The 25498-nt window shown below is 45.3% G+C and overlaps 1 protein-coding gene across 1 annotated transcript in view; it reads right to left on the minus strand.

Annotated features, from left to right (window-relative positions):
• Positions 1-391: 391 nt before the first annotated feature.
• LOC104302201 (ABC-type organic anion transporter ABCA8B) overlaps positions 392-25498 on the minus strand; it is a 30810-nt gene continuing 5703 nt past the window's right edge. The window contains exons 5-39 of the mRNA XM_054171145.1: positions 24646-24746; positions 23715-23941; positions 22748-22886; positions 21963-22148; positions 21285-21417; positions 20312-20483; positions 19562-19620; positions 18499-18609; positions 17889-18064; positions 17042-17161; positions 16560-16698; positions 15530-15620; positions 14802-14941; positions 14233-14352; positions 13470-13629; positions 13004-13170; positions 12439-12566; positions 11612-11749; positions 11104-11223; positions 10380-10550; positions 10106-10219; positions 9737-9847; positions 9095-9166; positions 8475-8566; positions 7049-7169; positions 6562-6679; positions 6170-6261; positions 4606-4784; positions 3765-3840; positions 3197-3291; positions 2083-2202; positions 1106-1246; positions 909-988; positions 768-823; positions 392-651 (exon numbers count right to left, since the gene is read on the minus strand). Of these exons, the coding sequence (XP_054027120.1) occupies positions 562-651; positions 768-823; positions 909-988; positions 1106-1246; positions 2083-2202; positions 3197-3291; positions 3765-3840; positions 4606-4784; positions 6170-6261; positions 6562-6679; positions 7049-7169; positions 8475-8566; positions 9095-9166; positions 9737-9847; positions 10106-10219; positions 10380-10550; positions 11104-11223; positions 11612-11749; positions 12439-12566; positions 13004-13170; positions 13470-13629; positions 14233-14352; positions 14802-14941; positions 15530-15620; positions 16560-16698; positions 17042-17161; positions 17889-18064; positions 18499-18609; positions 19562-19620; positions 20312-20483; positions 21285-21417; positions 21963-22148; positions 22748-22886; positions 23715-23941; positions 24646-24746 (4355 nt within the window). The 3' untranslated portion in view covers positions 392-561. The remainder of the gene's footprint in view (positions 652-767; positions 824-908; positions 989-1105; positions 1247-2082; positions 2203-3196; positions 3292-3764; positions 3841-4605; positions 4785-6169; positions 6262-6561; positions 6680-7048; positions 7170-8474; positions 8567-9094; positions 9167-9736; positions 9848-10105; positions 10220-10379; positions 10551-11103; positions 11224-11611; positions 11750-12438; positions 12567-13003; positions 13171-13469; positions 13630-14232; positions 14353-14801; positions 14942-15529; positions 15621-16559; positions 16699-17041; positions 17162-17888; positions 18065-18498; positions 18610-19561; positions 19621-20311; positions 20484-21284; positions 21418-21962; positions 22149-22747; positions 22887-23714; positions 23942-24645; positions 24747-25498) is intronic.

Consider the following 25498-nt stretch of genomic DNA (forward strand, 5'->3'; position numbering starts at 1 on the left):
CTGCATCCCCAGTCCAGCATTTCCCAGAGTCTAGGGATGCTGGGGGACAGGATCTCAGGGCACCAGGGAGAACACCTGGCTGCCTGAATGTAGGGAGTTCCTATTTTATTGTTTGATTTATTATTTAAAGCTAGTCCTAGCAGGCAGGTGTCTGAGATGCTGATGTGCTTAGACAGGGTCAGGGTGCTGGTGCTTGCCTCCACCATCCCACCAGTGCCCCCATCCCCTGGCATCTCCCACTACTAAGGAGAAGATGCTGACCTCCACCTCACTTCAACCTTCTTTTGGGGAGTTGTAGAGAACAATGAGCACTCTCCTCAGCCTCCTCTTCTCTAGACTGAACAGAGGCTATAAGGGTATAGATGAAAGGAGCAGGCATCAATTTGTCAAGGGATAAAGGCTTTATTTATGAAAATAATACTTCTTTTCCTTGTGAGTCAGAAAACCTGCAGAGCAGTAGGTGCTATGACACAAGTAACCAAACCCTAGGGCTGCATCCAAACACTCATAGAGTAACACCCAGGAAGTAGGCTGAGTATTTTCCCTTGTGGCTCCAAGGGCTCAGGGGTAAAGTGGTCTCTGCTCCACAGCCCCATCAGATGCCAAGTCCAGGTTGTGCTCTTCCAGGTCCCTGGTGAGGTCTCCAAACACCTGCAATGTGCCACAGTAGAAACCACACTGTGATTGCCAAGGACTGGCAGCATTTACTCTGGTCACAAGCTTTTTATGTAAGTGATTTCTAACCTGCAACTCCCAAATCACCATACCTGCTGCAGAGTATGCAATGACAAGCTGTACTCCTCAAGCCTGAAGGTCTGTTTAGCTGTGGAGGGATGGAGAAGGCATCCATTAAACCCAAATCTGTATGAACAATTTGAAGGCAATCTTACTGGATTGTTTCCTTTTACCTGCTTCTAGCTTGGAGAAAGACTGGGACAAAGGTAGCACATGTTCCATTGGGATCTTATAGGTAAGCAATGAAGAAGTCCTGAAAAAGTAATTACAATGGTTTAGGGGTGCTTGTAAGATCATTGAGCAAGGTCAGTGGGGGCAACAGTGTCCCAGCACAAGTCCCAGCTGGCTGAGCAGCCCATGGGGTAGTGACCTTCCTTGCCGAGCCGCAGAGGGGAAGAGGTGAATGATTTCAGCGTGGACAGCATCACTTTGTCTTATGTCTGCAATTTTGACTTCTAGGTGGTAATATCTGCCATACTTGCTTTTAAGATCCTCAACTGTACCAATATACCTGCAGAGAAGGAGGGGAAAAAGGCTTAAATCATCCTAAGGGCCACAGGAATCATCTGAGGGCTGGAGAATCTTCCCTATGAGGACAGGATGGGAGAGAGTTGGGGTTGTTCAGCTTGGAGAAGATTCCAGACCTTCTGGTGGCCTTTCAGTGCTAAGGGGCTTGATAAGAAAGATGGGGATAGATTTATGAACAGGGCCTGTTGTGACAGGACAAAGTGGTGGTTTTAAACTAAAAGAGGGAAATTTAGATTAAATATAAGGAAGGCTTTTTCCACATTGGGGGTGGCAAGACATTGTCCCAGGTTGCCCAGAGAGGCTGCAGATGCCAAATCATAGAACCATAGAATGGATTGGGTTGGAAGGGACCTCTGAAGGTCATCTATCCAACTCCCCCTGCAGTAAGCAGAGACATCCTCAGCTAAATCAGGTTGGAACCATTCTAAGTCAGGTTGTTTGGGTCTCTGAACAACTTGCTCTAGTTGAAGATGTCCCTGCTTTCTGCAGGGGGGGTTGGACAAGATGACCTTTAAAGGTCCTTTCCAAATCATTCTGCCATTTTATGGTTCCATAAGCAGCAAATGAAGCAGTCAGTGAGTATGAGCAACACACACCCCTCCTTTTACCCATCAGTGGTTTCTACTGTGCTGCCTACACAACCTGCCTCCTGAAAAAGCCATGTTCATTATGTACTTAGGACAATCCAAACCAACATTTCCCATTAGATTAAGCAGAAGAAGAAAACCAAACCAAACCCCCCCCCCCCCCCCCCCCCCCCCAAACACCCCACTAAAAATCAGGTGGCATCCTGGTGAGCAATGCAACCCCAGTGCCCACCTCAGGTGCCCTGACACCAGGATGGCCACCCGGTCACATATGGCCATTGCCTCCTCCAGGTACTGTGTGACTAGGACAGCTGCATGCTTCTTGCTTTTCATGGCATTCTGGATCACTTTCCTGGGAACAGAGGGATTAGAGTTACTGCCCAGGAACAGCCAAAGAATCCCTTGCTCTATTTCTTACTCCCTTGCATGCTCTCTTCTCCTTATACCAGGTGACAAGAGGAAATGGCCTGAAATTATGCCAGAGGAGGTTTAGGTTGGAGATTAGGAAAAATTTCTTTGCTGCAGGAGTGGTCAGGGATTGGCACAGGCTGCCCAGGGAGGTGGTGGAGTCCCCATCCCTGGAGGTGTTCAAGGAATGTGTGGCCATGGCACTATGGGACATTGTTTCATGGCCGTGGTGGTAAGCTGATGGTTGGACTTGATGATCTTGGAGGTCTCTTCCAACCAAAACAGTTCTATGATCATGTGAAAAGCTAGAGCTAGGGCTGAATGGTGAAAAAGAAGAGTTACCTGGACTTTTTTCTCTGAAGAAAACTGGATTTTTTGGCTTTTGCACCAAAATGCATGAGTTCAGCTGGCACCTGCTTGAACATTTTTGGGTGTCCTACCCTTAAGATTGAATCTGGTGGTCAGCAAGGACTCACTTCGACTGAGTGAGGAGTTTAGTGAGTAGTGGCCCATCCCCTGTGTGTTATGAAATGGGGAAATGCAGATCACAGGATGTTAGGGGTTGGAAGTGACCTCTGAAGATCGAGTCCAACCCCCCTGCCAGAGCAGGACCATTGATTCCATCACAGGTCTCACAGGAACACATCCAGATGGGTCTTGAAAGTCTCCAGAGAAGGAGACTCCACAACCTCCCTGGACAGCCTGCTCCAGTGCTCAGTGACCCTCACTGTGAAGAAGTTAATCCTCCTGCTGAGGTGGAACCTCCTGTGTTGTAGTTTATATCCATTACCCTTAGTCCTATGATAGGATGCAACTGAGAAGAGCCTGTCCCCTCCCTCTTGACATCCAGCCTCTTCTGCCCCACAGTTACAGCAGCAGAGAGGGTAAGATCCATCTTGTTCCAGACTTCTCCATCCTGCTAAGCCAGGGCTGCTCACCACATCTGGTGTTGTCCTTTCACGTCCATGCTCACCGATGGCTCATCCCAGAGCATCACTGTTGGATCCCCCAGGACACTCAGTGCAAAACACAGCTGAAATGGGAAAGACACCAAAATCAGGTCAGGTCGAGCTTGCTTTTGCTTCCCCTGCAAAACTGGGGAGCTGCCTTGCTACACCTTCATCCCTGTGACTCTTTGAGAAGTTGAAGCTCTTGATTCTGAAGTGCAGGAAGACTCACAGTGATCCAAAGCCCCCACCTCAGGCGTCCCCAGTTAGCTTTCCCCAAAATTCCCAAGCCTGCTGAAGATCTGAAAGTGCTTTCCTGTCCCATTTCCTGGACAATGCACTTGGTGGGGCATTAGGAGGTGATTACCATGTGAATCTAATTTGTGGTTGGAAGAGTGAGGAAAGAGGAGAGAGGAGGATCCTGCCAGGCTGGATTCCAAAGCTATCGATGAAAACAAACTATGGCAGGAACCCAGTCTGGGGAATGTTTTCTGCACACCACATTCAAGGAAGAATGAGCAGGATTTTCTCCAGTAACAAACAGAAATCTAACACCTACCTCTCTGGCTTGTCCAGCAGATAACCGCCTAGCTGGAGTTTTAAAATGCTTCTGGAGATCCAAGGCCTTTGCTATGCTGTAGGGAATGGAAAGGAAAAACACTGGACTCTGGTAGCACTGTGGCTAGGGACACTGAGGAACTAGGGTCTAACATACTTATTTTGGCAGATACTCATCACCTTGAGGTACTTGGTGATTTTACTTCCAGCTCAGAGAGCAAATTAAAGAATGTTGGAAGAAACTCAAGACAGTAAAAGCAGCTAATGAGAGAAGTGAGTTACTCATTTAACTGGCCATGAACTTGAGCAAGTTTAGTTTCTTTCCTGAAGTTTTCTAGATAAACTAGGGCTAAAATCTTGGTGGCCAAGTGACTGAGAACAGATCACATCAGAAGGAGATCCTGTTTCTGCAAAGTAAAGGGGCATTGAAGGCAGGCTACAAGAAAGCTGGAGAAAGACTTTGTTTCAAAGGGCATGTATTGATAGGACAAGGGGGAATGGCTCTAAGATGAAAGAGGGGAAGATTCAGATTAGATCTAAGGAAAAAGTTCTTCACAGAGAGGGTGGTGGGATACTGGAACAGGTTGACCAGAAAGATTGTGGATGCCTCATCCCAGGCTGGATGGGGCTTTGAGTAATGTGGTCTAGTGGAAGGTGTCCCTGCTCAGGGCAGAGGGTTGGAACTAGATGATCTTTAATATCCCTTCAAACTGAAACCATTCTGTGCCTGAAGTTGCTGTCCTTTCACCACACTAGTCAGGTTCATTAGCAGAAAGACCTTTCCCTGTCCTATACCTCTGGAGAGAGGAAGAAGCAAAAGCTGAAATCATGTGGCTCTGTACCGGCTGATGGTAACAGCTGCATCTTCTTCCCTTATCCCCCTGATGGCAGCGTACGCTTCCAGATGCTGGTGCACCGTGAGGTCTGGCCACAGATGGTCCTGCTGGGGGCAGCAGCCCAGACTCCCTGGGCTGCCTTGCCCTGGGGAAGAGGCAGCTGCATCGCAGCCCTTGAGCAGCACCTGCACAAACAGAGAATCACAGAATGGTAAGGGTCAGAAGGGATCTCTGGAGATCCTCCAGTCCACACACGCCTTCACAGCTGGAGTGTGTTGTTCTGGAGTGCATCAGTGAAACCCTTGGAAACGTGGTAATGTTTTCTACTGCGATGTGAGGAACCTCATTAACACATGGAAAGTGAGAGCCAGCACCACTGGAGTGATATCTCTATCTCCTATGGCTCCTGCTCATCTGAATCCAGAAATGTGTTTCCCCATAACCAAACAGTGCTGACTACCAGGAAATCTTTGGGCACTGGTACCAACAGGAGACTATCTTTTCCCAGCCATATTTTTCTGTGTCAAACTGTCCCAAATTTGTAACAGCAATGGTATTTCCCCTCCCCCAGCACATGTCATTAATCATCCTGCACATAATTAAGTGATGGATTGTAACTGGCCCAGCCCTGCTCACATTTGGTTTTAATTTCCGAGGTTTGCAAGGCTGTTTATGGAGAATGTTTTTTGGTTTAGTATTTTATTTAATTATTTTTTTCCCCTAGATGTCAAAATTTCTTACAGGCCTTGTGAAATTTCCTGATGTGTTTCGAATGCACACTGGACATTTCTGTTTGGTTTCAAACCCTTAAATCTGTCACCCTGAATTCGGTGACACCTAGAACGCGCACTCAGTAAATCAACACTTTCTTCTTACTCCTGTAAATATAGAATCATAGAATGGTTTGGGTGGGAAAGGACCTCCAAAGGTCATCCAGTGCAACCCCCCTGCAGTCAGCAGTGACATCCTCCACTAGATGAGGTTGCTCAGAGCCCTGTTGAACCTGACCTTGAATATCTCCAGGGATGGAGTCACAACTACCTCCCTGGGCAACTTGCTGCAGTGTTCCACCACTTTCACAGTGCAGAACTTGCTCCTAACATCTAATCTCAATCTCCTCTTCTCTAATTTCAAACCATTACTGTAGGCCTTTGGAAACAGTCCCTCTGCAGCTTTCTTGCAGCCCCCTTCAGGTACTGGAAGGCTGCTATTAGGTCTCTAGGTCTCCCTGTAGCCTTCTCTTCTCCAGGCTGAACAACCACAGCTCCCTTAGCCTGTCCTCACAGGAAAAGTTCTCCGGCCCCCCCATCATCTTCATGCCCCTCCTCTGGCCCTTGCTCCATCAGGTCCATGTCCTTCCTGTGTTGAGTGCTTCAGATTTGGATGCAGGGCTGCATGCACCTAAATTCGGGGGTTGGAGTAGATGATCTTTGGAGGTCTTTTCCAACCCAAACCATTCTATGATTCTAAATTCCCCGAGCCAAGGGTTGCATTGCCAGCTTGCCTTATCACTTCCTTAATTTATAAAGGCAGAGGTCAAACTCCTAGGTGCTCCAAAGGCATCACCTACCTCCCCAGCAGTCACTGCTGTGTCTCCAGAAATCATGTTTATTGTTGTGCTTTTCCCAGCTCCGTTGGGTCCTACCAGACCTAACACTTCTCCTGGAACAAATATACATGAGCTTTTAATAGCAATTATTGTTAATAAAACCTTCTTGACCTTCTTTTTCTTTCTTTTTTTGTTTTTTCCCCCTTCCCCCATGTGCCAGGCAATATCTAAAAGTACAGTAGGAGAAAGAGACTTATCCCCATAAACCAAAACTGCAGGAGCTGTGGTGCATTTGGTCTGGTTGCATGCAGGGAATTCTACGAAATATATCACCTCATAATCCCATCTAACAAAACTGTGACCTTCACATTAGAGTTTAGTCCTTTAGAGGGAGTGCAGCAAGATACTTCCACCTTTTTTAACACTAAAGGAGAGGTTTTGGACAGCAACTTTCTTCCTCTTCTTAAAAGTGGAGCTGGCTTGCTTGTCCTCGTATTCCTTGCACAAACTGTCAGCAATGATCACTGGCTCCTGTGAAGGGATGAAGTGAGGAATTAAAACTCTCCTCCTGTCCCAGGAGACAGTTCATCTCTTCTTATCATTAAGTATGACTAAAGAGAAAATATCTAAATTTAAAAAAAACACCACCAAACAAACAGGAAACAGAGCAACAGGAACAAAATAAAACACACACAAAAAACGAGAGAGAAAATAAGCAGAATGGGAATAAAAATATTGTGCCAGCTAAACCCCTTCTGGTGCCAGGGCAGTCATGGGCTGAGTGATGAGATGTCTACTTGGATATCAGATCAGTAAATGGTAAGTATATGAGCTAAGAAAGCAAAGCCAGATGTGAAGATGAAGAATGAAAAAGAAAACAAGCCAGGAGGCTGCTTTCACCTCCTCCTGCTGCAGGGAGGTCATCACTGTCCTCACTCGCTCCCTCTCGGCCTGGACTTCTGGGCACTCCTCCCCAGGGTGGTTCCTGTTCTGGCGGGTGACCGCTTTCCTCTGCTGGATCCTATGAGTGGAGGTAGGAGAGATGGTGTCATCAGGAATTACTTCCAAAAGCTTGGGTTTACAGGTTTGTTCCCAGGGCAGTGCCCCACAGAATTTATTTGAATGCCAGGAGTGGTTCCACAGGCAATGTTTGGTCAGTTTAGGATGAGGGACAAAGGCTTTCAGCTGAAAGAGGGCAGATTTAGACTGGATACTAGGAAGAAGTTCATTAGAGTGAGGGTGGTGAGACACTGGAACAGGTTGCCTCATCCCTGGAAATGTTTGGGAGGCATCCCTGCTCATGGAAGGGGGGTTTGGAACTAGATGATCCTTAAGGTCCCTTTGAACCCAAACCATTCCATGATTTCATGATATAGAATAGAATAGAATAGAATAGAATAAACCAGGTTTGAAGAGACCTTCAAGATCATCGCGTCCAACCCATCAACCAATCCAACCCACCTAAACAACTAGCCCATGGCACCAAGCACCCCATCAAGTCTCCTCTTACTCATGGGGAGAAAAAAGCCAAAACATCCCACTGGCATGCATCAGAGAATAAAGGGCAGCTTCAGCTTTTTTGCTTCACCAGTAAGTACTGACCAGTCCTCTGCACGACACATGCCAGGGAGAATTAAAAAACAGGAGGCAGGTTTTCAGAGCTGTGTGGGCACCCAACTGCCAGCTGAGTCACATTTGTTAGGGTTTGGCAGTTTACTATTTTTTACAAATCTTCTCTCACAGGACTTAAGGGGGTCAGCCATATGCTGGTGGGGACAGATAAGCAGAGAACAGGCAATAGATGGCCCCAGCCTGATGAAGCCTTGGAGGAGGACTGTCTTGCAGAGGGCAATCCTGACACATTGGAAAAGGGCTTAGAATGCTGGATTTCAGTCTATGACTGTTAATTTAGGCATCTGCAGTGAAATGTCCTGAAAGCTCAGCTATGAAGCTCCATGAAAAAAAAAGCTTAAATCACACTTGTTCCTCTCTCCAGGACATTGTACTTCAGCTGACCTATTGCAACACACTGGGTGGGAATTTGTCTCCAGACACACTCAAGGAAACCCCAGTAAGTAAAGCTGGAAATTGTAATGACCCAGAGGAATTAAACAACCATTCCCTTCATTCTTATTGTCCTCCCCCCAAACTAAAACTGTGAGCTTTAGCCACACTTTGCGAAGTGTTTTTACATTCACTCCTGTCCTCTTCCTGCTGAAAAGCCAGGATGAGCCGAAGGGGGCCCTGGCTCTACAGCATCCAGCCCACCCCGAGGACCAGGATAACTGTGGCTGATTGCAAGGCACCCTGACTGCCTAGGACATACCTGAAGATGGGATCCAGTCTGGTAACTGCTTCTCCATATCTCATCTCCAAACAGCGCAGGAGAAAAGTAAAAATCACACAATGGACGTATGGCTAAACAGCAGAAATGAATGAGGTTTGTGTGGGGACAAGGTACCAACACACTCAATTATTTTTAATTGCAAGAGCATGCAGGGACCAATCTCATTTACTTCAGCTATTGAAAGGGTCCAAAAGGGGAAGAAATTAAATTGATGCTTTGCATATATTTGCATCTCATATGCAGATCACTTGCAAAAGCCTTAACTTGACACCGCAGCTTTAGCTCCGATAATCTGCACCCCAGCAGACATCCAACAGAGATTACATCTTTCTTTTGCAGAAAAAACATTGAACTGATCAGTTGATGAATAATATCTCTGCCTTAGACATGACTCCATCTCCCCACCATCTCTGCACATATGATCCAGCACCCAGGGGTCACAGGACATCCCATGATTACCCAGATGCATCTCCCCTGCCAACCATTTGACTACGTAAACCATGCTGCATTTATGGGGAGAATTCCACAAGCCCAGCACAGGTCCATCACAGTAGAACAGCCATCCTTTCCAAAGTAACTATCATCAAATTGCCACTTACTGCAAAGATAGGTATGAAGATGTAATTCCATGACTCAGGAGGATAATCCTCTTCATCATGCAGTGAAAAATACTACAAGGAAAGAAGAAAGATCAGCCAAGTAGGAAAGTTCCTTAGCAGGGTGTGCCTTAGTGCAGGGTCAAAGCAAGGCTGGGCTGTAGGGAGACTGAGTTGTCTGCAAAGTGGGATAAAGGCATTTTGATCTGTACTTGGTTTGGTTTTGGGGTTCATGATGCCTCAAAGAGCTGCAGGTGCCTTGGCTACAGCTACTGCAGACACGCCTCAAAGTCATCTAGGTTAGATCCAACCTTTCATTCATTGCTTCTCTCTTTCCACACCACTCACCTCCTTCTGTCATTCCTCCTCTAACAGCATCCCTTCCCACGCTACCCTGGCTGTCAAAACACAGTCACGTAACAGCTTGTTGTAGCTAAATGAACCAAAACCATCCCAGTCAGGGTTAACAGGTCAGATCTTGGTCCTTTCTCTCACTCCCCAGACTAGAGCTTTTCTCCTGTTGTCCTTTCTGAGTCTGCATCTTTGACAGCTGGCAGTTTGAGGCAGAGAATTTGGAAAGCTCCTCTTGTTTTTCCAGTTTGCACCATTAAGACCTCTATGGAATTTAGCAGGATGTTTACTTACTGGTGTAGAGAAGATCAACCAGCCCGGCAGTGGAGACCCAGGAATCAAAATACAGAGAGTGAAGTAAAATACTTCCTGGAGGTGATCAACCATGGAAATAATTAAATTCAACTGGAATAAAGCAGAAAAAGTATTTCCAACATTAATTCACTGCTGAAAACAAAAGAAAACCAAACAATAATCATACAATAGCTTTGGTTGGAAAAGACCCTTAGGATCATCGAGTCCAACCAGTATCAAACTCTGTTATCATGGACAGTCTGTCAATGATTTGGGTGGCTCTGCTGAGTACCAGGAGATTTGAAATGAAACCCCAAGTGGCCAGATGTGTCAATCAAACACTTCAGAGTGAAGATTCCTTTCACTTACCAGCACAAAGATGGAAGCCCAAATGTAACGATTGCTGCGTCCCCTGCGGCATTTGAAGGCAATTAAATAGATGAGGAGGACAAGAGATGCTCCATAACCAGTGACACAAATGATCTAGAGAGAGAGACAGACTGATGTCAGCAAAGAAGAGATGGAGAGATGAAAACCTGCCTGGAGCAGCCTGTTTCCATAAAAACATTTAAAGCAGAAGCTCCCTGTGAGAGAAGGGAAGGAGATTTGTGCTTGCCCTTTTTCCTGCACACCAAGGTCTCACCAGGGTCAGCAGGTCGATGGCTTGCAAGGGGCAGATGCGGTTTATGAGCAGCACAACCCCAAACATGAGGCACATCAGGGTCCAGAAGAGTGGGATGTCCACCAGAGCTTGTCCACACCAATATGCTGAGGGAAAGAGCCCTGAGAGCCGCAGTTGGGCACGAGCCTGGAGCTGCAAAAGCAAATGAGGAGAGAGAGTTGATTTGAAAGAGCCCTAGATATCTTTCCTGCTCCTGTTCCTGCTCCTTCTCTTTCTCTATCACCCTTGCTCCTGTTTCTCTGGCTGAACCTTCTTCTCCTTTCCAAGCACTTTCAATTCTTAGTCCCACTACTGTTTTAAAACACATCATTCTTAATAAAGATGACCATTGGAACAGGCTGCCCAAGGAGATGGTGGTGTTATCATCCCTGGAGACATGGCACTTCAGGACATGGTTTAATGGGCATGATGGTGTTGGGTTGATGGTTGGACTTGATGATCTTAGAGGCCTTTTCCAACCAAAACAATTTTATAAAATAGTCCTCCTGATCTTTTATTAACACCCCAATTGTTCTGAGCTCCAGCTGATTCCCCAAGATGGTACAGCAATGTGCTCATGTGGCTTCATTTCTTCCAGCATCCCACCTAGAAATACCAGCCAGCCCACCAGTGCATGAGCTGCTCCCTATGGACAGGGCATTCACATTCATTTCTTGTCTGAGCCCTCTCAGTGCATGGTTTTTACCTTGTAGTCCTCCATGCTGCTCACTGCAAACTGAGAGGGCAAACCAGCAGCCAAAATCAGCATGTACTCAAGAGAGAAGAGAAAAATATCACTCCTTCCCCCTGTTTCTGGGTTTTGTGCCTGTGGAAGAGAAATTCAGAGTCACCAGTAACCAGCAGCTGCCCAGAGAATGTCTCCTTTGCTCACAAGATGGTTAAACACTCAGGTGAGCACCAACACCAAGGGTAAGGCATTGGTACTGAAGAACATAAAACAAGGCAATAAAAAAGAGCATTTAGAGTCTTAGACTTTGCAAGAAATGGTTGGATTGCTGCTGTTAAGGTCTGATCCTTGGGTTCCCTTCCAACTTGGCATCCTGTGACTGCTGAGCAATGCCTTCAGAAACTACCCACCAGTTGGACCACTGATCCCAATCCTTGGGATGTGCTCATTCAACCAGGTTCCAAATCCATCCAGTCCCTGTGACTTCAACAAGACTACTTCAGTTGATTTTCACCAAGATACTCACACTGTAGAAGGGCTCATTCCAGATGCGGAAGCGTGCAGTGGAATTGAATAGCTTTAGGAAGGTGTTGCTGAGGATATTCACGAGCAAGGGGAAGCAGTTGATGGTTTCTACACTGCACATGGCAGTGAATCTGTAGCTCTGGAGACACAAGAGCAGAAAGATGTTACCTTCATGCCCAGGAGAGGTGTGAGGAGGAGCTGAGCTCAGCGAGGGGTCAGAAAAATGCAATAACAAATGCAGTCAAATAGTTTTATTGGTAGGGCCATGGAGATGTGAAAGTGTGCCAACAGGGACTATGAGTGAAATGATTGATGAAGACAACAGTGTCTTGCTACAATGCTTTTTTTCTAGAGATCACTGTACAGAAGCATGAAATGGAAAAACAGGGGCTTTTCATTAGGGTCTAGAATAGGGCAAGGGGAAATGGTTTGAAACTGAAGGAGAGTAGGTTTAGACTGGATCTTAGGAAGATGCTCTTCAGGACAAGGGTGATGAGACTCTGGAATAAGCTGCCTAGGGACGCTGTGGATGCCTCCTCCCTGGCGGTGTTCAAGGGCCAGGTTGGATGAGGCCTTGAGCAGCAAAGTCTAGTTAAGAGGTGCCCCTGCCCACAGCAGGGAGGCTGGAGTGGATGACCTCTGAGGTCCCTTCCAATCTAAGCCTTCTATGATAATCCTGGATTCCAACAAGGAGTCTCACTGCTATTATTTAATATCAAACAAATATTCTCCCTTTTACTGGTGTGTGTGTTTCCCTGTGTCTCATTTAAAGGCATTTCAGAAAGTTCTGCTGACCTCCAGGATGAAAGACAAAGAAATCTTCCTCACCTTGCCTTCCAGGTCTATCTTTAGAGCTCCATTATAGCGTGGAATGCTTGTGATGTTTTTCTCATGAGTTATTTCTGGGATTATGTTTTGAGCCTCCAAAGCAGCAAGGAAATTCTCAATTTGTGATCCTGAGATCAAGTCAAGAACAGAAATTTGAGTAATTTGAGTTGGTTTCTTTTAAAACTATAAACAGTTTCATACAGAGAAGTTTCTACTTGCAAACCCCTCAAACACTCAGAATCTAAGCAAGTTCATATTTTCTCTATTCCCCAAACTCCCCTATCTTAACTTAAACTGGTTAAACACAATACAGATTTCCACACTTTGTTTATTGCTCTTTCTCTTTGTTTGTTTTAAAGTTGCCTGGTTCATTACTCCCTTAAATATCAGCTCCTCATTTGGCATCACTAAAACTGGATTTGCTTTTGCTCAAAAAGAAAACACCTCCCAAAGCCCCAAATACATAAAGGGACGTACAGATAGAGTAAGGCAAGGCTGGTCTATCAACTCTAAGAGGACCCAGAGTGGTGCAGAAAGTGAATCAACATTCCCTGTTCTTCTTCACCTGTATCATTGAGGATGAGAAGATTTGTTGACTTGTTTTGAATTTTCTCTTTGGTGGGAACAAAATAGGAGCTGGCTGTGATTTCCCAGCTAGTGGAGCTGCCCCACAGGTGAAGTGTAATGAAAGTCATCAGCATTGGGAAGATAAATATTCCAAAGAACAGCAATCTAGATGGAAAAACAGACCATAAGTGGGTCCAGGGGAACTCCACTTTTCACTAATTGTGTGATTTACATTGACAGAGACAAGGGGAAATTCATAACTTAAGCAATCCAGAGCTCTACCAGTAAGTTCTGACTGTGCCTGTTATTGCAGCTTTGAAACATTTCCTGCCACATTCTCTGCTTCCAAACATCTCCACTGAGATTTGAGCTTTCCCTCAGTCCCTCAAGGGAATGCTCAGGTCATTTGAGAAGCATCAAGTCATCATGAGGGCTGCAGAGCAGATGAGAGCTCCCATACTTACATGGACCCAAGAAGCTTTCCTTCGTGCTTGAGTTTGAAGAAGCGAATTCTCATCACAGCACACACCTGCTGCCTCCAGAGAGCCATCCCACTCACTCTCTGCATCTCCTGCTCCAAAAGCACTGGGAGACTTTGGGTCCTCTCCTCAGGGTCTCCACCCTCTGTGTGCTCAGCATGAGAAATGCCATTATCCACAAAGCATGTTCAGAGGACACATTTAAACCACAAACACTCAACAAGGATCTTTTCTTCTGAAGAGAGGAAGGCTTTTATGTTTTAGCCAAGAAAGAAACCAGGGCAGAGAAAAGGAGCCTTCATTTATAATTTATATTGGTGAGTTCAGACTGGCTGAACACATCCCACACCTTCAGTGGCCTTGTGAAATGCCTCCTGGGTAATTTATCTCTTCCCACCTCCTGATATAGGCATTATACCCTTCAAACAGCAGTGATCAGTTCCTGTGCTTAATTAAAACCCTGTGGGAAGGTGTTCTAAAAATGTGTAGACCTGGCACTTCAGGACATGATTTCATGGTCATGGTAGCACTGGATTGATGGTTGGACTTGATGATCTTACAGGTCTATGACTGAATTATCTAGACTTCTCCATGAAGACATTCTTCACTGAATGGAAGTTGAATACAACTGCAACTCTTGACCTACCATGAGTCACATTTAACAGAAACTCATTCCTATTCAAGTAAAGCATAGGTACATACAGAAAATTAATCATACCACCCCTGTAAATTGCAGTCAATATTTCACCTTCTTGGTCAATGGCTTCCTCGCCTTCCAGCTTCAGGAAAACATCTTCCAGGGTTGTCCTGCTAATCTCATAACTAACAACCCCTTGCAAATGATTGTTCTCCAGATGGCTGAACAGATCTGCATGACAGAAACAACCAGGCTCAGCCCAGTGACCAGCAGAAGCTCAGGCTAGCATGATCAGTGTGGTACATTCTACCATTCACATCATCATCTCCATAACTTATAAGCCATGACAAAAGTCACTGCATTCTTTGGTGGTAAGTAGTGGAAAATTCAGAGCTCTTGACTACCATGGGCCTTGCTAGTGGGAGAAATCTCAACCTGAAGCCAGAGGACACTCAGCAGATTTTAGTTTGTGGATTATTTAGTGCATTTTCCCCTGTTCATCTGCATTAATTTCATTAGCATCTCCATTAGAGGCTTTCTTTAAGGTTGAAATTTATGCAGCTCTGGGCTTCACAGTCCCACACAACATGGACCAGGGAATAGTGGGCCAAGAAATACTGAACCAAGGAAACTTTCTGCTTCCCTTTACAGCCCTGGTACAACAACAAGGTTTTTCTTACCTGGGAAGCTATCCGTGTTCTCCAGAGGTAGCATATAACACAGCTCACTCTGCTTCTGCCCTTTCAGCACAGCATCAGGGATGTACTGTTTGACCAGGGATGATGTGAGCTCAGGGTCACACAGGTCATTCACCTGTATTCTGATTGTATTAAAAAGCAATTGCTATAATATTAAAAGGAGAAGTAAAATGCATGCATCATCCATTGAAAACACAAAGCCAGCAGTCACTCCTCAAGGCATAAAGCAAACTCTGAAACTGGGCAGCACTGTGGTGGGAATTCTTAGAGACCTCTGCAGTGCCTCTGGTTTTGCCATGCATGCAAGAGATAGTTGAGGTTAAGAATAATAACCCTGCTAAGCCAAGAGCACAGAAAATTAATATCCAAAGTAAAATAAGTTCAGATGAAAGGCATTTTGTAACTCATCCTGGAACCACAGAATATGTGGAAATTTAAGCTCATCTGACTCTGGTCCCCTCTTGGCTGTGCAGGAGGTTGCAAAGTCACTTTAGCTACACGCTTGGAGCTTTCAGGATTGGGTTCCAAAGGAAAACAGCTTGCTTTCCAAACAGAGGTATTTTTGCCAGCCTCAAAAGAATTCCAGAATGAATGGTCAAGGTCTCTATTGCTCTGTACAGAAATTCTATAGAGACATAAACTGTACATGGAAACATATCAGCCAGAAGCTCCCCGTAAAAAGAGAGATGACCAAGAAGAAAAGGGTTTACCTTAAGTGATAGCCAGTCCCCCATTTTCTCTTCAAGTAGAGAGATGAACCAACACACTGTAATCTCCCTTTGGAGAGGAAAGCTTTTCGATCTAAGGAGGTATGAACACAAAGGGTTGGGAGGGGGGATTTACAATGCTGCAGTAGTCTGACCTCCTGCTCCTTCTGAACTCAACAGACACATTTATAATCAAGTCAAGAGGAGTAAAACCTGGTCAGCCCCAAGAGGATTTTCATTTTTAAACCACTGCCTTTCTCCCAAGCATCAAGGTTAATCTTTTAATGATGCGTTCTTACAGGCTTGTGGAAAACTTCCCAAGCAGCCTGGGAGCAATAAGGAAAGAGGAAATCTACTGGAGGGACACCAATGGAGAGCTATGAGGATGAATAAGGGACTTGAACACCTCTCCTATGAAGAAAGACTGAGAATATTTGGGCTGTTTAGTCTGGAGAGGAGAAGGCTGAGAGGGGATCTTATTAATATCTATTAATACCTGAGGGGTATCTGTCAAGATGTAGGTGCCAGTCAGTGGCGCCCAGTTATGACAAGAAACAATGGGTATAAGCTGGAACACAGCAAGTTCCACCTCAACATGAGGCTGCCCAGACAGGTTGTGGAGTCTCCTTCTCTGGACATTTTCAAAACCTGCCTGAATGTGGTCCTGGGTGACATGCCCTAGGCGATCCTGCTTTGGCACAGGGGTTGGACTTGACAATCTCTGGAGGTCCCTTCCAACCCCTACAATGCAATGATTCTACATCCCTAATTTGTGAGGGTGCTGCTACTGCTCCATCCAGAGAATATGCAGCTGCTGCATCCTCATCTTGAAGCAGAGCATGAGCAAGGGCTTGGAGGGGCCACATCTGTCCAGCTTCAGCCTTTGCTAAGTCTGGGTTGAGTGGCTGCTATCAGACAAAATACATCCAGTGAGCACAGACAGCGTCATGGCTGAGAATCATACACAGGCTCTGCAGCAGGACACCCTTATCTGCAAAGCACAGTCAAGCAGAGTGTGGAAGCCTGGGCTCACCAGCATGAACGTCAGCCTCCTCCATGGACTGGGTGGTGAAGAGCGTCACACGGCCAGCCTGGCCTTCCTTCAGAAGGCTCCACACCTGGTGCCTGGAGAGGGGATCCAAGCCAGCTGTTGGCTCATCTAAAAGCAACACCTGCAAAGGTGAGCAAGATCAGCACTCTGTGTGTCCATACTGCCATTTCCATGCTTACATCATTTTGTGCCTTGCCTTTAATGACCTCACGCCAAGAGTAAAACGCAGCCTGAGGTATCAGCCATTTCTTATTGCTCTTTCTCCTCTTACACTATCATTAACCTTTCAATTGAAAACATGGTCCTCATTGACCTAGATCCCTCAAGCCTTCCAGCAGCCAAGAATTAGGAAATCAGCAGACTTGGAGAGCCAGGGGATAGGTACAAATGTCTGCTTGCTAAGTCAAAATGTAAAGCTACATGTTACAACAGAACATGCTGAGTATGTAACCACTGGTCCCTACCTGGGGATTTCCTAAAATTGCAATTCCAAGAGACAGTTTTCTTTTTTGTCCCCCACTCAGAGCATCAGCCCGAACGTCCTGAAGGTTGCTGAGGTCCAGCATCGTGAGAACTTTCTGCACCTTGATGATACACAAAGACAACAGCCAGCTTTCCAAAGCACTGGTCACAATTTAATACATAAATGTCTACCGAGAGCACGGGAGAGGGAGGATAACTGAGAGACTTAAAACTTAGCTACCTTAAATTGCTTTGCTTGGTGATAAAATACTGCAAATCTGAACCCTAACTCTTTAAGACATGGGGATGAGAAAGAATTTAAAAATCACTGCTTCCCTAAATCATTCTCATTGCCACAGAACAAGGTGCTGGTGAGAATCTTTACTAATCTAATATCCCTGGTGATAATCTCTGGTAATCATAGAATCAACCAGTTTGGAAAAGACCTCAGAGATCATCAAGTCCAACCTATTACCTAAAACCTCCTGACAACTAAACCATGGCTCCAAGTGCCACATCCAATTCTTTTTTGAACCACCTCCCCGGGCAGCACATTCCAGTGGCCAATTACGCTTTCTGTGAAGAACTTTCGCCTCTCCTTAAGCTTAAACTTCCCCTGGTGCAGCTTGAGACTGTGTCCTCTCGTTCTGCCACTCATTGCCTGGGAGAAGAGACCAAGCCCCACCTGTCTACAACCTCCTTTCAGGTAGTTGAAGGGAGCAGTAAGGTCTCCCCTGAACCTCCTCTTCTCCAGGCTAAGCAGCCCCAGCTCCCTCAGCCTCTCCTCATAGGGCTTATCTCAAGATGCCAAAAATACCATCAAACAGTGACTGACAAGCACATACCAACCTCTTGCTCTACTTCTTTCTGCTGCACCCCCTTGATGTGAGCAAAAGTTCTGAGGTTTTCCTTCACCGTTAAGATTTCAAAATGCAAATTAAACTGGGGGCAAACCCCAACCACTCCCTGAATTCCTTCCAGATCCTGTGCCTCAGACACGTTGTGGTTGTATATGATTGCAGAACCTGCACACAGGAAGGAATGAAACCAATTTCACACTGGACGGAATTTCCTGGCTATAAGCGGACAGCTGACTGCCTTGTGTCCATACCTTGGACACCAATTCCAGCACTGTGGATGCTTCTTAAGCATTTAGAAATAAAAAGGGCAAAATAAAACTATTTGAAAATATTTCAGACCAAAATTCTTCCTTAAGAACTGAACCATATTTCCTATAGGTATGGAGTTCACAGCAAACATCAGGCCATCCAGATGGAGAAACAGCCATCTGTGCAGGCTGGGATGCTCTGGAAGCTTGTGTTGGAGGAGCAATCTGCACTGACAACAAGCCAGACTGAATGACTGAGGGAAAACCTGGGGGAGGATTGGATCTTTACCTCTTTACAAGTCCAAGAAACAAAATGCTTCCCTCCCTCAGCCTGCAGATCCACCATCTTACCTGCTGAAGGCTTGGAAAAGCCACTGAGCACGTTTAAGAGGGAAGTTTTCCCAGATCCACTGTGACCAAGTAATGCAGTGATCTGGCCTTCATATATGCTTAAGGACAAACCTAGAATAGAATTAGGATGAAAGCTTGTAAGAGACAGAGGAGGGAAATATCTTTTATTGCCAAGAGGCAAAACCCACCCCCCCAAAAACTAGACTCCAAACCCATGAGTTGTATCTTCAGAAGTCAGCATTAAACTTAGTAAGAAACTTCCAGCCCTGTCTTGTCTGAATTGAGGGCACAAAGTGTTTGATATTTAAAGAATTTTTCTATGAGGTTGGTACCCTTTTATTTTAGGGATGCTCAAGAGAGTCCACAGAAAAAACCCAACCCATCACCATTCCCATATGTGAGATTTGAGGAGTTCAAAGCAGACAGACTTTGCTACCTCATTTCCTTTTAAAAGAAAAACACCTTTTTTTTTTGTTTGAGTATTTTTGTTGATAGTTTGGTTTGGTTTTTCACTCAATCTTCTGCTGTCGATTATAGTTCTTGCTAAACAAAGGTATTTAGCAAAGATCTCATGAAGATACCATCTCTGTGCTACCTCCTTGCATCCCTGCTGCTGGCAGGTGTGTGGTGCTTGGACAACAGGGCTCAGTCAGTGACAAGTGATTCAGTGCAATGGTTTAGCAGCAGACTCAACTCACTCCATGACACTCAGCTACAGCCAGGGAACAAAAATCCCCAATTTTTGTTTGCCCAAGACAGTTTACTTTTGGAAAGGGAGGCTTGAGAGGGGATTTTTAGAGTGGTTCTTTGCTGCAAATCCCACAGCTTTTAATGAGATTTCTGCTGTTCCCAGTAATAATAAACAGTGATTTTCCTGGAGTGAAGAGGAAGATAATGAACTGGTAGAAATCTGCCTGCAATTTACCCCAGCAGTTATAAACATTGAACAATGCATTTTTAACAGTGCTGGAGGCAAATTTAAGTACATCCAGTGCATTTCAAAATAGTCTAGGTTCATATTTAGTGAAGATGAGAATACAAATAATTACAAAACCTTTCTTACCACATAAAGCCTCAGTTCTCTTGCTCTTCTTCTTGTATATCTTTCTAATATTGTTTAGCCTAAAGGAAAGGTAAAAGCAAGCTGTTACTATCCTGGCCTGTTCCCTTTTTCTCAAAATAACCTTTTGAAAACTGTTGGAAGAATATTTCTCCACCTCCTCCTCCAACTGGTCCTGCTTGTTACCATCTGCAGGAATAGCCTTATAGAATTAATTTCTTACAAGCAGTGTACCAAGCTAATGTATCTTTGGAAAAGCTGTTGAAGAGGTTTTTGAAGTCAAACTCAATGAACACCAAGTGAATCAAGCAGGAGGCCCCAGGGAATGGGATAACAAGTTGTTATGTAATTAAAAGTGATGACCCATCTATTATTCTGGCAGATTTATGTTTGCTTTCTAACAATAAGCAATGGACAGTACCAGCAACAGGCCAAACTATCCCTTAGGGATGGCAATAACAGCATCTTATGCAGCACATGCCATCCTGAAGATGACAGTGAAGGAGAACAGACTCACTGCTGCTGCTCTGCAAAGAGGAAAGTGTGAGGCAGCAGGTTGGTCCCTGGCACATAGGATGCCCCATGTCCAGTAAATGTCCAGATCCAGCTCTTCCCTCCCACACATTTGTCATTGACCTCATCACTGTATGTAAGGTGACTCAGCCTAACATTTACTGGTGCCACATGTCTTTGCTCCCTGGAGTCAAATATAACAAACAGGACAGTATTTTTCATGCCTGCAGAAGTCCTTACCTGATGGCTTCCTTCCCATCAAAGCCTGGAGGCATGGGCTCAGTGTTATTGCTGAAGATAGGATCGTGGCTGCTCCCACTGCCAGCTTGCATCCCCATGTAGCCACCCCTGGGCTTGAACCAGTATGATGGTCTCAGGAAGAACAAAGGTGGATATGGTGCTCCATACTTGCCTAACTCAGAAGCAGAGAGGGTGAGATATCAGTCCAAACCTGCTATCTGGACAAATGTCATGTCCAGATATTTCATCCTCCACAGCTGCAGAACATAGACTGCCAGAATTTTGTAAGGATCAGTGAATTCCACAGTTAAAATTCTCCACTCATCCATATCTCTAAGTGCAGGGAGGAACAACCACAGAAAAGACCTCATTGGCAATCCCTTTGGCCCAGAAGATAGAGGAAAACCAGGTCAATTCTTACAACATCCTTTTCATCCCAGTGGCTGGGCAGTTGGAATAGGAGCTCAGTGCCTTACTGCAGGGTTTAACATTACTTGTGGAGCCTGGTTTTGAGGCAGGGTCAATGAGGTTGCTACATGCACCCAGCCTCTGGGAAAACAGGATTCTCCCCAACCACTTTTTTTCCTGAGCAACACAGCAAATCCAGTTTTCATCCTCTGCCATAACACATCCAGGCTTGTTGCTATTAAGATGCCTTTCCACAACTTCATCAGCTCACAGAATCCTTTGGGTTGAAAGAGACTTTCAAGATCATTGAGTCCAACCATTCTCTAACTCTACCAAGTCTGGTGCTAAGCCATGACCCTCAGCACCACATCTCTGCACCTTTTAAACATCTCTAGGGATGGGATATCCTCATTGCTGGAACATCTTCTTTGTTGCTCCATGTAGACTAAAATTTTCTCAGCTCTATCCCACCACCCCCTTCAGTGTCTTTTGCCCTATGAGAGGACAGGATAACAGAAGAAAAATGCAAGGAACTCTGAATTCTTTCTCTCATATTTTTACTCACCAGGCAAAACCTTATCAAAGTAGATGGCCAACAGCAAATACAAGACACTGTCAAGGCTCAGTATGACATATAGGTTAAAGAAGGGGTAGAATTCTGGTGTAAAGGATAGTCCATGTATTTCCAGTTTTACTGCCTAGGGTTTAAAAACCAAGCACAAGTCAGAGACACATCCTTTAGGCAGAGATACTACGTGCAAGCCACTGCTGAGTCATCATGACTATTTTCACCAGAAATCCATGCGCGCTCATGAACACGATACTGTTCCTAAGCAGAGCAATACTTTATTATGACCACAAGTACCAGAAGTGCTTCAGTAAGCTGAATTCAAAACTGTGCAGAAGAAGTTGCTCCAGCAGCAGAACAATGCCCGTGGTATTTGCTAAGGCAGCACTTGGAGCTATCATGCTTCTTGCAGATCTTGGTACCCACCAGGCACATCCCACTGCTGCAGCAACGTTCTAGAGATCAAAATTCATTGTCTGTACAGAGCTGATAGAATTGGTGATGCAGTTGAGACTCCAACTATACTTGTTATGAATGAATCTAGGCTCTTCTTTTTACAAAGCATCCAGGGCAGAGGGCTGGGATTGGGTCATAACCAGCAATGCAAATTATATCGGGCAGCACATTTGCTGCGGGCTGAACTTTTGGGCTGTACTGACTTTATTTTGAACATACCTGTGAGAAGCCAGCAGTAAAGACAAAAGGGATGAAGAGATTAAAAATCCACTCTAAGGATGGTGGCAGTTTGTGAAACAATGTCATGTAGCCCAGAAATCCAAAGGTGATGTGAAGGGAAAACCCCACAAAAGTGGCAATATTTGAGCGCTTTAACAATGAGCTGAGCATGAAACAGAAGTGGATCTGCAGCAGAGAAAACCAGGAGTTAGCAGCATGCATTTCTGCTGCTGAGTAGAAAAAAACCAAACAAACAAATAAAAGGTGACAATTTAATAAGCAAAATTAGAGACCCAGCTGAGAGTCAGTTCTCCCCTGCAGATGCCCATGGCACATGGAATTGTAGAACCATTGATTAGGTTGGAAGAGACCTTTAAGATCATTGAGTCCAACCATTAACCCAGCACTACCAGGTCACCACTAAACCACATTCTTCAGCACCACATTTACAGAGCATTTCAATCCCTTCTGGGATGGGGACTCCACTGACTTGCATCATTTAGCAGATCAGACCCCACTTGGCCTTCCAAGGAGACAGCCCCAACCTTCCCATTAATGCTAGTGCCAGAATATTTTTGCCCTAATTCCGAGCCAGAATCTCCCCAAACTTATCAGGATTGATAGCATAGCCTACAAATTGTAACCACAAGTCCCAGCAGTGGAGGAATTTTTGATGCTTTCACATAGAATGTGAATTCACAGAGAATACTCTGTACTCACTGAGTTTTAATTAGGAAATGGGAAAAAACGCATTGCTTCACTTAGGAACACAAAAGCAGACTTACAGATGCTATGCCATAAAGGAAATAAAACCAAAAGATTTCAGAGAAGCTGTGATACTGCAGGACTCCTCTAATGGTGATCAGTGTCAGCAGGCTTGATGTTATGGTGATGTAAATGGTGTAGAGCAAGCTCCAGGACAACCTGCAAGTGAAGGCACAGCTATTGCAGCTTCTGGCCTTGCCACGACATGGCCAATACAAGACACATTCAATGGCATACATCTACTTTGGAATTCCAAATGCACTTGCATTTGCAGCTTCCAGACTGGGAAGGTGCAGCTATCCATGCCTTGCACCTTCCCAAGTCCTTGCAGATGTAACCATGCCAACAAAGAGCCACAGGACATCTAAGCAGAGGGCCTCTCAGCAGAGGCTCCGCAGCGAGGACCACTTATGCTTCTCCTAGTGATGTGAAATGCTCATGCTCAGTAGGTTTTGGAAGCCTGCTTTGATAGATCCTGTGTCCTTCTTGTGCTTCCTCATTTGCAGTTTGCTCCAAAATTTGCAGTTTCTTCACTTTTTTGTGTGTTCTCTGTGTTCCTCCATCACTTCCTGGAGGTAAGCATTGCCTTAACAGCAAGAACCTTGCTACAAACATCTCTGCTACATGAAGAGCATTCCAAGTGCAAGCTGGAGCAGAGGAGATTCCATGTGAGCACTGTGAGGGCTGGAACAGGCTGCCCAGAGAGGCTGTGGAGCCTCCTTCCCTGGAGACATTCAAAACCCACCTGGATGTGTTCCTGTGTGACCTGCCCTGGGTGCTGCTGCTTTGGCATGGGGGTTGGACTGGATAATATCTGGAGATCACTTCCAACCCCTAACATTCTATGAATCTGTAACTGCTTCTGGGGTCTGGGGAATGACTGCTGCTCAGCTGAGAGGTGGTACCAGACTCATGTCCATCCTACAAGCTAGGAGGCATCTTCCATAGGCAAGATAAATTAATTCCTCTGATTACACAGAGACTCACCAGAAGGCGATGTCGTGCAGCCCCATGGTCTTCATTAACACTTTGAGCTTCTTTCTCTCTCTTGTAACCTTCACTGATAAGAAGTACATGTATGGGGAGAAGCACAACACAACGTAGACAATGAACCAGACATAATCCAGTTTGTACACAGCCTTGATAAAGGGGGAGCTCAGACGAATGCCACTGATGGACTTCATCTCTTCCCAGACAGAATGGTTTGTTTTTGTCTAGGGAAAAGAAATTTGACATTCATTTGAGTGCCTGTAGTGAAACAGCCAAGAGCAGAACAAACAGGCTCTCACAAGCATTACAATTATTTTAATGTGTTAAATAAATTAAATGAATAGAATTTCATTGGAATGTTGGTAATGACAATGCTTTATTTGCAAGCAGCCAATAACCTCCATATTTACACAATCCCAGAATCCCAACATGGTGGGGTTGGAAGACCTCTGGAGATCATCTAGTGCAACCTCAGTGCTAAAGCAGGTTTGCTTAGATCAGGTTGGCCCAGAATCAAAATGTCCAGGTGGGTTTAGAATCTCTCCAGAGAAGCAGACTCCACAGCCTGTCTGGGCAGCCTGTTCCAGGGTTCCAGCTCCCTCATCACAGTAAAGAAGTTTCTCCTCATGCTCAGATGGAACCTGCTGGGTTCCAGTTTGTGCCCATTGCCCTTGCCCTATCACTGGGCACCACTGACAAGAGTCTGGCCCCATCCTCTTGTGCACCACCCCTTAGGTATTGGTAAGCATTGCTCTCATCCCCTCTCAGGCTGCTCTTCACCAGACTCAACAGCCTCAGGGCTCTCAACCTTTTCTCCTCTCAGAGATGCTCCAAGGCCCCATAGCATCTTTGTAGCCTCCACTGAACTCGCTCCAGTAGTTGGTTGGGGTTTTTTTAACAGATAACTCTGGAAAGTTATCATACTTACTTCTATAACTGCTGCATCAATGCTGGACTGCACTGAGAGGAAACCCTTATACCAGTATGCAGGGATTTGGCAGTTAGCTGATGAAAAATTGAAGCAGGTATCTGTGTGAGCAGAAAAAAAGATGAACAATTTGATCTTTGTGTTTCCAAACATCTGTCTCCAAATGCTTTTGCTTAAGGTGTGGGCTTGAAAATGACCTAAGAGTCAGTTTATCCAGAAGCAGTTTTACTCAGCCTATTTCCTGGAGCAGTCATTTTTCTCCAAGAATAATATGGGATTGGGAGTTGGTGGCATTGGCTCCATGGGCTATCTGGTGTGGCACTGACCCTGTATTCATGGTGCAGAGCAGCCAGTCAGGCTCAGCTCTCCTATTTTGGCAGGAGCCCAGGCTCAAAGTTCAGTGACCATAAATGTCCCTGATGCCAAATGCTAGAGAGAACTTCTAGGAAACCTGGAGCACACTGTAGTTGGGATCACATCTATGAAGAGCCACTGACTTTTGTAAACAGAATAAAACAGCCTCCACAATTTCCATTCTCCAAGACCAGTTCTCAGAATGATCTCCCCCCTCCCCATCAACTGGTTAAAAAAAATTAGGAAATTTAGGCTCCTTACTCCAAGAAGGACACTGAGGTGCTGGAGTGTGTCCAAAGGGCAACAGAGTGGTAAAGGGTCTAGAGTAGAAGTCCTATAAGAAGTGTCTGAGGGAACTGGGGTTGTTCAGCCTGGAGAAAAGGATGCTCAGGGGAGATCTCATTGTTCTCTACACTCCCTCAAAGGAGGTTGGAGCTAGATGAGGATTGGTCTCTTCTCCAAAACAACAAGTGATAGGATGAGAGAAAACAGCCTCAAG

This window comes from Dryobates pubescens, chromosome 20, assembly GCF_014839835.1.
Source record: "Dryobates pubescens isolate bDryPub1 chromosome 20, bDryPub1.pri, whole genome shotgun sequence".
Classification (NCBI taxonomy): Eukaryota; Metazoa; Chordata; class Aves; order Piciformes; family Picidae; genus Dryobates; species Dryobates pubescens.